The sequence below is a fragment of the Eurosta solidaginis genome, chromosome 2, assembly GCF_040869045.1.
Source record: "Eurosta solidaginis isolate ZX-2024a chromosome 2, ASM4086904v1, whole genome shotgun sequence".
Classification (NCBI taxonomy): domain Eukaryota; kingdom Metazoa; phylum Arthropoda; class Insecta; order Diptera; family Tephritidae; genus Eurosta; species Eurosta solidaginis.
Genome location: NC_090320.1, coordinates 24016533 through 24028915, shown reverse-complemented (window position 1 = coordinate 24028915; position 12383 = coordinate 24016533). Strand labels below are relative to the sequence as shown.

General features: G+C 39.6%; 2 protein-coding genes across 8 annotated transcripts in view; one reads left to right on the top strand and one right to left on the bottom strand.

Annotated features, from left to right (window-relative positions):
- Positions 1–4462, top strand: part of Mco1 (Multicopper oxidase 1) — a 59046-nt gene extending 54584 nt beyond the window's left edge. Inside the window, exons 3-5 of the mRNA XM_067764643.1 lie at positions 1189–1367; positions 1432–3714; positions 3789–4462. Of these exons, the coding sequence (XP_067620744.1) occupies positions 1189–1367; positions 1432–3714; positions 3789–4193 (2867 nt within the window). The 3' untranslated portion in view covers positions 4194–4462. The remainder of the gene's footprint in view (positions 1–1188; positions 1368–1431; positions 3715–3788) is intronic.
- Shawl (Shaw-like) overlaps positions 1–12383 on the bottom strand; it is a 437991-nt gene that overhangs the window by 419541 nt on the left and 6067 nt on the right. The gene's annotated exons all lie outside the window — the stretch shown is intronic.

The following is a 12383-nucleotide window of genomic DNA, read 5'->3' as shown; positions in this document are numbered from 1 at the left end:
CCATATGAAGCCGAGGCACGTCGGTATGATATTCAAATTTACACTAACAATGTTTGGTTAGGGCTTTCAAAAATATTGTAACGAATTTAGGAAACTCCGCTTATTTTACACCTTTCTTTTTCTAACGTTTCTTTTCTACTAACGTTCGTATCGCTAAATCCAATATTCAATAATGCAAAAATGGTCTTTATTAGACTACTTTGAAAATACTTCACAATAACACTTATACTTCGCAACTGATAGCGTGCTTAAATCGAACTGATTGCTCATGCCTCAGCTTGTGCTGCTTTTATACTCTTCCGTTTCTTCGTTCGCATATATCTAGGCGTTTCTCCTTCTAGAATTTACTAGTTCGCTGAAGATTGCATACTTTTGTGAGTATCTCAGATATATGCATGTCCGCTGCTTGTATGTACATATGTGTAGACATAATGATTGATTTGTTTATGTACATTCAAATGACTGCTTAGTATCGGCTTAGAGATGATAGTATCCCTTAGTGTTGCTAATATTCGTCACAATATTGTAGCACTGAGAAAAATTGTAATTCAAAATGTATTCATTAAGGGGGCAATCAAAACATTTAAAATAATTTTTTTATTTTATTTTTTTTTGTTTTTAATTTAAAAAAGTTTCAGTGTGCATATTACTTTGTACATGTTTTGTGATTTGAACTTCAATATAAAAATTTTTTAACAGCCCTGCTCTTGATGGATAGGATTTCGTTAGGACTTTCAATGTATGCTTAAAAAAATAAATGTAAGGCGCGATAACCTCCGAAGAGATCTAAGGCCGAGCTTCTCTTCCAATTTGCGTCGTGCTCCTATTGATTTTCCCTACAAATCGGCCGGACGGGACCTACATGTTTTATGCCGACTCCGAACGGCATCTGCAAGGCAGATGAGTTTTCACTGAGAGCTTTTCATGGCAGAAATACACCCGGAGCGCCTGCCAAACACTGCCGAGGGGCGACCCCGCTTAGACAAATTTTCTTCTAATTGAAAAACCTTATTTCTAAAATTTTGATGTTGCTTTGCCCCGGGTGTGAACCCAGGGCATATGGTGTGGTAGGCGGAGCACGCTACCATCACACCACGGTGGCCGCCGATGTATGCTTACATTTATAAATTGTATCTTTCTAGGAATAATTCACAATAATGAAAACCCTTCTTCTTTTTATTTTTCCAGAGCCCATACCTACAAAGTGCTCTGTCATAATAGATGATACACGCGAGACGCGTGAAGTTGGCGCCGTTTGGATATCCTCACACGACTCCTGCACCGTACATGCCTGTGAGTTTGATGAGAGCGGAGTGCCGCATGAGGCTATAACTAAAGTAAATTGTGCACAATTTTATTGTGATGTGGTAAGTGCTGTGAGAATGAATGTGTACACTTTAGTCTACAACCCTGTTTTACCTTATTCCGCAGGACTCAGAGTTACGTCCACAACCGGGCAGCTGTTGTGGTGAATGCGTGCGCACGAAATGCCGTTTCAACGACACCATCCACAATCTCGGCCAAACATGGCACAGCCCTGATGGCTGCATCATGTATGAATGTGCGCCGCTCCAAGATGCGCTCACTGTCACGGCCATGATAAATGTATTTGAGAAATCGTGCCCACCACTGCCACCTGACTGTCCACGCAGACAAGTATATGTAAAAGATTGCTGTCAGCAATGTGGTAGCAGTGAAATAACATTAGCGCGCATTAATGAGGCACGCGCTGACGAATTCAATGATATTTGGACGGAAGAATTCTATCGCAATCATCCTTGTGCACGCCAATGTCAACAAAATGCTGCACCTATGACATGTACCTACACTTTTGTGGTGGAATGGTATGAAACATTATCAAAAGCTTGCTACGCATGTCCGCACAATATCACTGATTGTGCACGACCACATTGCATATTAGCCGATGGTATTGAACGTAGTGTTATGGTAGTAAATCGCATGATGCCCGGTCCATCGTTGGAGGTGTGCGAGGGTGATACGATTGTGGTGGATGTGGAAAATCATTTGCTCGGCGATAGTACCACCATACATTGGCATGGTATGCATCAAGTCGAAAATCCCTACATGGATGGTGTACCGCATATAACACAGTGTCCCATTTCACCGCATTCCACATTCCGTTATCGCTTTCGCGCCGAAAACGCCGGTACACACTTTTGGCATTCACATACCGGTATGCAGCGCGGCGATGGCGTATTTGGTGCGCTAATTGTGCGACGACCACACAATATGGAGCCTCATGGGCATCTCTATGATTTTGATCTGTCTGAGCATAAAATGATTTTACAGGATTGGGTGCATGAGGCTGGTGTGAGCGTGTTCGCATCCCATCATCATTCGCGTGGTGATAATAAACCGGTGAACTTGTTGGTAAATGGACGCGGACGTTACTACTATGCAATTTGGAATGAAACAAAAACGGAGGCGATAGCGAAATTGCGTAGCATAAGTGGGCGCCCGTCTAGTATTAGAGGCGCGCTACGACCGAAACCAATGAACGCGACAACAACGACATCAGCACCTGTTTTTGTAGTGGAGAACCACACTGATGCCCCACCTTTGGACACACGCACTTCTCAAATCGATTTGCTACATCCCATAAATGATACCATTTACAATTTGATGCGTTTAAGAGAAACGAATGAAATTTTACGTCTCGCGCGTGTCGCACGTCTCAACTTTACGCTAACAGCTAATAACAGCACAGCAAGCGCCAAAACTAATTCCACGCCAGTACACGCAATCCACGCTCTACGCACTAAACGCGCAGTCGGTAAGATACCACTGCATCAAATGCCGCTCCAAATATTTACTGTACGTCGCGGTTTTCGCTATCGTTTTCGCATCATTAATGCTGAGTTTCTAAATTGCCCCGTGGCACTATCCATCGATAATCACACCTTAACTGCTATACACTCGGACGGTTATGATTTTGAGGCACTCGAAGTGGGTGCAATAGTAACATATGCTGGTGAGCGTTTTGATTTTGTGCTCAACGCAAATCAGTCTGTCGGCAACTATTGGATACGTTTTAAGGGTCTTATGGACTGTGGTGCAGAATTCACATCCGCTTTCCAAGTTGGCATACTGCACTACGACGGCGCCGCTGTTGAGGAGCCAAGCGGTTATTTAGGTTGGCAACACAAGGCTGATGGTATTGAATTGAATGCAATGAATATTGGATCTGGTCATCCGAACAGTTTGACGGCAGCAGAAATGACAGCGCTCCCCATTTATGATAGCATGCCCGGTGTGGGTCGTGTTGCGCTGAAGCCTGTAGCGGATTATAAATTTTTCATCTACTATGATTTCTATCCCAAAGATAATCCTGACTTTCATCTAAGTGAATACTATGGTTTTTATGACAGTTTGGGACGTGAGAATAGGGTATTCACACCACAACTTAATCACATCACGCTGAAATTGCCGCCTATGGCTTTATTGCCTGATCGCTATGAGGTGGATGACTCATTGTTCTGCAATGAAACGAGCTTAGCGCAACAGGGAATCGATTGTCGTAAGGAGTTCTGTAAATGTCATCATGTGCTGCAAGTGCCACTGAACTCGACGGTCGAGCTGATTTTGGTCGATGAGGGTGCCGCTTTTGATGCGAATCATCCATTTCATTTGCATGGTAACGCTTTCCGTGTGGTGGGTTTGGAACGTTTGGGCCCTAATGTAACGGTAGAAATGGTAAGTAGAAAGTGCTGCGATCGAAAAAAAACTCCAAAAGTTCTCTTGTTTTTTTTTTTTTGCTACTTCAACAGGTCAAACAACTGGACCGTTATAACTTATTGAAGCGTAATCTGGATAGACCGCCGGTCAAGGATACAGTCACCGTACCTGATGGTGGTTATACAATTATACGTTTCGAAGCCTACAATCCCGGTTATTGGCTTTTCCACTGTCATATTGAGTTTCATGCGGAGGTCGGTATGGCTGTCGTTTTTAAAGTTGGCGACAATGATGAAATGAAGCCTGCACCTAAAAACTTTCCGACGTGTCATGATTACATGCCGAAAGATGGCGACGAGCTTGTAGCGACCAGCTCAGTACCAGTCACGAACACAAATTCTAGCAGCACAACGCTGAGCGCGCATAGTTGTAGTCTCTTACTGGCAGCAAGCCTCTTGGTCTCGTGGCGTTTGCGCTTATTTAGCTTAGCTGCGTGAGTTCTGTCAATACGACCAAGATTATGTTTTAATATAGATCCCACCAGTGATACACGCATTCGGATCACGAATCAGCGGAAATTATTTCTATTTTAATGTATTTAAACGTATTTTGCTAGACCAAAGGTCTTAGATCGTTTGCTATTTAGTAGGTAAAGAAGGCTTTCAATAACTGTGATTAATTAGTGTAATATATTTTTTACTACCGTTACAACAACAACGGCTAATTTGTAGATATTTAAGAATAATATAACTCAATGACAACATAAGCCACTGTTTTATTTCTTCGGTTCTGTGAGGCAGTCTCAGAGCTCGTGTTACACAGCTCTTCAAAAAAAGCAGCCCTACATTTGTGACGGCGAGGTGTTTTGTCGATGGTGCGAATATAGTTATAGAAGCCTCGAAAGAGCAAAGTAAGCTCAAAACTGGTGGCAGATGCCGATATCTAATTTTTACCAGGGGATGAATGGAAAACGTCTAACCCAACGTGCAACGGTTGCAGGGATGTTATTAAAGCGACGGATCAGTCGTAGGAAGTTAAGATGTAGCGTCTATTCGGAAAGAATTTATGATCTTAAAAGGAGCAAGGATCTGTATCAACTTCGGGCTAACCTAAAAGGTATGCTCTATTATTGAAAAGTCAAGTTAAAGGCTATGCTGACGGAATGGGTTAGGTTATGTCAAGTGGTAGCTATCGCGGTAGGAAAAGGACACTTTGACCGCATGAAGTTGCGATGACATATAAGATAAGATGAGCTATGATATTATATATAATTTCAAATAAAATCTATATCCACCGAGTAGATCCTACGGTGATCCAAGGCTAAAATACTTTTGCCTGCTTCTGCCAGAAGCTGCCCAATCAATTTGGACAGAATGCCTGCAATTCATTTCCGACTAGAAGCACCTCTATACCCACTAAGAAGAAGTATCTGACTCAAGACACATCAGCACAGGATCAGTCCACCGGTGGCCAACGTAACTCAGTTGTGTTCGTGGGGGCTAAGAGATATGCGTGACAGTTATCTGGATGTCTGTTAATACCCTGGACCTAGATAACCCATGCTTCATAATAACTCAATGCAATCGCAAGCGAGATCTGGCACTTCTATACCTTTGATCACGTCACAGTTGAACTCAGGGCTCTAATTATAGCTTGGGCTCTAATTATAGCTACTCCGATAGACAGCTCTGGATGACAACCTATTTACAATATCCTTAGCCGCGACAAGTCCCGCTTGGAAGGAGCTATAGTGATTAAGCACCTCGAGCTTGCAGCTCACAGAGTCCTTTCCCGAAGCCGCGTAATACACCTTTCTTACAAATTTTGACCAATCCGTGAACCATACAACTAGTTCACTTCCCCAGATGCTCTCACAATAATCTGTCCTGCTCCGAACGAAATTGAAATTGGTACGAATACTGAAGTGGTCTAAAATCCCATAGCATATAAAACGAAGCTTAATCAACTAAGTGGTCACAGCTGCCTTGTCTGCAATATTAGTCGGATGTATGTTTAGCATGACAATGCCAAGGTAGGTATTGTTCTTATAGCGCCGCGGATACCAAAGAGTTTTGTCAGAAGATTGTCTAAGATAGGGCTCTTTAGGTGCTTATGTTGCAGAACACAATCCCTAGAATAAAAATCCAGAGAGAGGAAAGACGTCAAGACAACAAGCCAGACAGCTTTTGTCCTTCCAAAATGAGTCGAAAGTATATTGACCCGAGAGGTAGGCTTTGTCGATTTTCGAGCCTTTACAAAGAAACTGTATAATAATGCCAGATAAGGATGGAAGGAAAACTTTAAATATCTTAAGTACCAACAACCAAGCCGTCTCCACTGAGCTTTGAAGGTCTGTAACGTCGTTTGAGTCCCTTGAAAGTAGCGACTCGATATCCAAGGTAGACTGTTTTTGAAAAGACCGAATACAAGACTAAAATCCTCTTGAAAAATAGCTAAGATGGACGGTAGGGTTCACGCAGCAAGGCTCTTAAAGTTTGTAACGTGCGTTTCATATTGCAATTAAAAGTAAAAAAGTTGCAAGAATCTTTTTCGAAATTTTAAAGCAAAGTTTTCTACTTTAAAGTACGCGGAATGAGCTACTTGTATCGAAAGTAGAATGTCTTAGAAAATTTCGAAGGAACGGTAGAGCTACTTGAGTACTATATTATCGAAAGCAACCAAACGGACCATTGCAATATTTTCTGCCACACAAAGAGTGATGAGAGCTTTTCGAAATAACTCTGTTTTACCCAAACTGGCTGGGATTGCTGGTGTCCGTTCGGGAAGTTAAGCAGCGAAATATTGATTTAACGTTCATAGTGGTACACCAACGTGTATTTAGTTCACCTTTTCTCAAAGACTATTTGATCCAAGGACGTTAAAAGCGTTACAATTTAAACGTTTAAGGGTGCGCTGAGATTGATGAAACCCGTTGTTTGAACCTCATGACTCACGTGAGGCTCTGGGAGTGTTCGAGAGAAAAGTTCTTCCAAAAATTTACGAACGTCTACGCGTTTGCGACGGCGAATACCGAAGAAGATTTAATGTTCAGCTGTACGAGCTTTACGCAGACATCACGCAGTCCAGCAAATTGAAATGCGGCGGCTACGCTGGTTAGGTCATGTTATGCGAATGAAAAATTACGCTCCGACTAAGTAAATATTTATATCGGAACGCGCTTATGGAAGCGGAGGACCCAGCGAAGAAACGACTGGCGCGCCTTGTTGGACAGTTATAATCGTTTAAACTGTTGAGCGCCAATTAAAGAAAAAAGAAAGAATGGAATCCGCTGCGGAGCCAGATGTGAGAGAGGGAGTTGGATAATCTTGAAGGTTCAACGTAGTCACTTCAAATCGTTACTGAGATGGTCGAACCTGACTCTCAGCATCGATAAAACTCTCCCAAATCAAAGCAAGTCAATACTATAAGAAGAAATTTTACCAAGCGACTAGACATCTCAAAATATATAATTATATCACATCACACCGTGCCAAATCAACTAGTACTAAATCAAATCACATTTTCAAATCACAACATAACACACTGTATGAATTATTATCAATGAGCTTCCCACTAAACTTATTGAAATTTATTTACACATATTACAAATTTAGTAAAATTCATAAATTCAAGCACCACCACATCCCAGCAGTAAATGTCATATGAAATTTGGCGAATTTACAACGCCAAACCACCATATTAAGTCAAAACAACATAACATCACATCACATGATTTGAAATCAAATTGTATAATCATCAAATGCTAATTCATTCCATAACAACTTACTATTCCACAACAATGGACATCAAATATAATTATACTACACTACGTCTGATATCAAGTAACTTTATTTCAAATCACATTATACTACACCATATTCCACCGATTCATATGAAATAAAATCCAACCGATTTCCATAGATCCTAGCCGACTATTAAAAAAAATAAATAAATGTAAGGCGCGATAACCTCCGAAGAGATTTTAGGCCGAGCTTCTCTTCCAATTTGCGTCGTGCTCCTTTTAATTACTTGTTTTATGCCGACCCCGAAGGGCATCTGCAAGGCAGATGAGTTTTCACTGAGAGCTTTTCATGGCAGAAATACACTCGGAGTGCTTGCCAAACACTGCCGAGGGGCGACCCCCTTCCCCTTTCTTCTAATTGAAAAATCTTGTTTCTAAACTGTTTGATGTTGCTTTGCCCGAGGCGCGAACCCAGGATCATGGGTATGGTAGGTGGAGCACGCTACCATCACACCGCGGTGGCCGCCCCTAGCCGACTATTATCAAAATTAAATAAAACTATAACACAAAGATTACAAGCATATCACATTATATAATTTATATACATATTTCAATAACTTAACATATGCCTATTTACAATAAATTCGCATAACATAAATGTGAGTGAGTTACATAAACATATTACTAAAAATGCTGTACAAAATACAATTGATATACATATTTCTAAATTGCTTGTGGTTATAAAAGCTCATGCATTGTATATTAGCACAAATTTTGTTCTAACTTATAATTAACAGCATCATCAAACTCTTTTTTGGTGTAATTTTTATTCATTAGCAAAAATTCATCGACAGCTTTAACTTCACATGAGGATCTTTTTATAATTTCATACCAGCTACTCACTTCTGTTGGTACTCCACCCGCCATTGCTGGGTAGGGTAGTGGCTGTGGACAACTATAATGCAAACGATTTGCTATCTTCGAATTTGTTTTAGAATTTGACAAAAGCGCTTTCAATACTTGACAACTAAATGTTATTAGCATATTATAATTTTCGTGCTCATCGCGCACATACATTTCTTCGATCAAACGCATATTTGTGATTGGTTCAATTTGATTGAACTTGTGATGTAAATATTTAATATACTCTGTATCATTTTTGTCTAATTCAAGTAAATAATTTGCTAAATCTTTGGCGCTTTTAAAATCTGTGATATAAATTGCGGATTGTTTATGCGGTTCCCAGTCCTGGTATGTATGTTTGAAGAAAAGCGACAGAAACAGTTTTAATTAATATGTAATCATATAAATTGAATTGAATGTGCACAAACCTTTATTGTTGGTGAACCAAAGTAAATCGGTACGGTACCAGCAGCCAGTGCGCGCCAAAACTTTTCGGTTATGTAATCATTACATATACCATTTTCAATACTGATCATAAATTTGTATTGCCCAATGAAGCGTAGAATTTCATCGCTATACAAATTGTTGAGAAAGTCTACTTGTAGGCTGTAATTAAAATAAATGCAAGATAAATCAAATGATGTTGCATGTCGCTTATAGCTCCAGTGAAATTGTTGACAAATGGTTAAGTGCTTGAATTTTCTTTGGCCTAATTCGCATTACACAGCAGTACTTAGAACATTTGAAATCATCCGATATCATGTACATATTCTTCACTTCATTTAATCAGCTGATATTATGTAAAATTTCTTGCATGAATTTATTTAGTATCGCATAGTATCATTCTCTTTTATGATTGTATGATTTATTGATTAATGATTGATTATATCACATCAATTCAATGTCGACATAAGAAATACTCAAATTACACAGCAAGCCTCGTACACACTAAAACAAAGTACTAGAACAATTATCATCTGATATCATGTTAACATTATTGCATTAATTTATTCAGTCTCGCAAAAAATCATTCTCCATTATAATTGTTTGATTAATTGGTTGATGATTGATGATATCATAGCAGTTTCGACATATCACATCGAAGTCGACATAATAAATACTGAAATCACTCAGCTCACCTGGTACACCCTAGAGCAAATACATCATTTCCCATCAAAACTAGAAACAAACTGAAACGCATTAAATCAAATCACATCAAGCTTACGTGTGTATCGTATAACCCAAGTATCATATGATATCATACCCATTCACATCACATCATGTTACATCGTATCAGATATCAAATAAATTTGTTTCTCTTCAAAGCATCGCATCTCAGCAAGAAATAACAAATGCAATAAATCAATCAATGCACACAAATCATATACCATTATATCACAACACGCCTTGAAATCAAAGCAAACCCATTCACATCACACCAACATAAATGAAATAAAAATTAGATCAATTGACTTCGAAGCTGTCAAAATTCAATCACACGCCATAACGTTACATCATAACATTTTTATGATTGAAATCAAATCGCTTTATATCACACCCAATAAATTTAAATTAAGGTAGATTAATCTACATCACATCTGACCTTACTTATATCAAGTTGCTAAAATACATATAAATCGCAAATAAATCACAACAAAAATTGTTAAAATCACTTTGCATCTCATCAAATCACACCAACCCACATTCCGTTTCCTCGCATGACATTATACTACAACAAATTTTCAAAAAATCGAACAAAGCTAATCGCACTACCTTAAGTATCACCATATCGCTTCAAACATATTAGATGCAATAAATAACCTCAAAGAAATTTACATCGCATCCACCAAGTCAAATCAATTTGACATCACATCGTCAAAATCAAATCAAGCTACTTGTTCATATCACATCATTCATTCATTTGGCCGTTTCAATGACGCCAGTTATTTCTTCTTATGCGTGCTAGTTAAGAAAGAATTTGGAAGCAAATGACAGTTTCTAAGCAGTTTAGATATCAACCATTTGAATCTATTGAAAATTCAGTCTTAGCGATAAGTAAATGAAATTATGTAGATCAATAAATGCTAGATCACATCATAAGATATAGAAAGCTCTAAGATTCAGGGGTTGATAAGCGCCTGTAATCACCAACGAGTGAGAAATGTCATCGCTAGTTAGTTGGTGTTGAACGGTTGAACAAGGCGAACGTGATCACGAGCGGACAACAAAGAACATTAAATATCATTTGCATTAAAACTATTTGTATATCAATTTCATTATAATTCCATTATTTATTATTAAATAAACTATTCAGTCATCCGTGACAGTGTCAGAGTGGGATTTAACTTAAGCCTACACAGAGGAAAATAGTTAAAGAGAACACACACATACACAGGAATACGAGTAAAAAGTACTTCAAGGAAATACATCGAGCGATAGACGCAAGGAAACGGGTGATAGACATTTGGGGACAAAATAATAACGAGTTAAAAGATATAAAAGATACAGATAGTGTCAATATAGAGGCAGCGCACACGTTAAACCACAAAGGGTGAAACGAACAATACGAAAAGTGATAGCGAGAAGGGTGGATTTTTAAATTAAAAAACGGCAGAAATTGGCTGGCGTGATTCGTGAGAAAAAATTCAACAGCGATAGACGCATAAGAAAGAATATTCGGGAAGAAAAATTCAACAGCGATAGACGCATAAGCAAGAACGTTCGGAAAAAAATGGTAAAATTAAATGATTTAAAGGTGGAGCAATTGAATGCGCTTTTGGAAAGACATAATTTACCAGTAACAGGAATAAAGGCGAATAAAATTGCACAGTTGAAGACAATTTACGAAACTGGGGAGGTTGATGATGAAGAGGTGGTAGTGGAAGAAAGTCCGCCATTGCAAAAGCAAGTTGATGAGCTGAGGGAAATGATTGCCAATATGTCGGCGGTAGCTGATTTGGTGAGTAGCAATCGAAATCACAATGAGGTGGCGGTACAAGATGCACAATGGAATGCAGGTGCAGTAAAGGCAAGTCAACCGCTAACAATAGTAGGCACAGCAGGTACAAATTCAGAGACGGAAACAGGAGGGCAAGGTAATCGAACAGGCTTGGGGGAACACCTTCAGATATCTTGGAGGGCGCATCAGCAACAGTTCCAGCAGTTGTGAAACATACAATGACGGACATTATTGGAATGTTACCAGATTTCGATCCCCTGAAGGGACACATTTCAACGAATCAATTCTTGGACAGAGTGGATCAGCTTCGTACAATTTATGGGTGGTCGGAGGTTTTGTTATTTGCAATTCACCATAAGCTAAAAGGAGCTGCAAAGCAATGGGCCGAATGTCACCGGTATTTAGGTCATGGCAACAATTTGTCAGTAGCTTGAGGTATGATTTTCCAACGATGGTAAATATAGCAGACGTGCACCGGGAGATGGCGAATAGAAAGCGTCGAGGTAATGAAGAATTAAAGGATTACTATTATAGCATGTTGAATTTGGGCCGGAAAGTCAATATGGACGAGGCGTCAATCAATTCATACATAATTGGGGGTTTAAATGATGCAAGTTTATCTCGTACATTATTAGCAATGAACATACGGTCGTGCAACCGATTGTAATGATCTATCGAAAATCTATCCGTAGACAACGCGTACACCAAGGTACAATAGGGGACAACAAAAGTTAACGGAAAGGAAGGTGACTCGGTGAGCAACCCAAATAATGAGCGCAAAGGTTTAAGGTGCTTCAATTGTAACAAGGTGGGCCATATCGCCGCAAAATGTCCACAACCTCAACGCAAAGCTAAATGTAGCACGTGCAACAAATATGGGCACGAGGCAAAATAATGCAGAAGCGGTAAGAAAACGGTAGGGAAGGTCATTGAAGAAACATAGGTGGTCCCACCACCTGTGACACGTCATATATGTATAGCGGGACGCACATTTGTAGCATTTGTGGATACTGGCAGCGACTCATCGTTGATATCTGACATGGCAGTCCCAGACGGCATTCCCAGGCATCCAAGCAAGAAAAT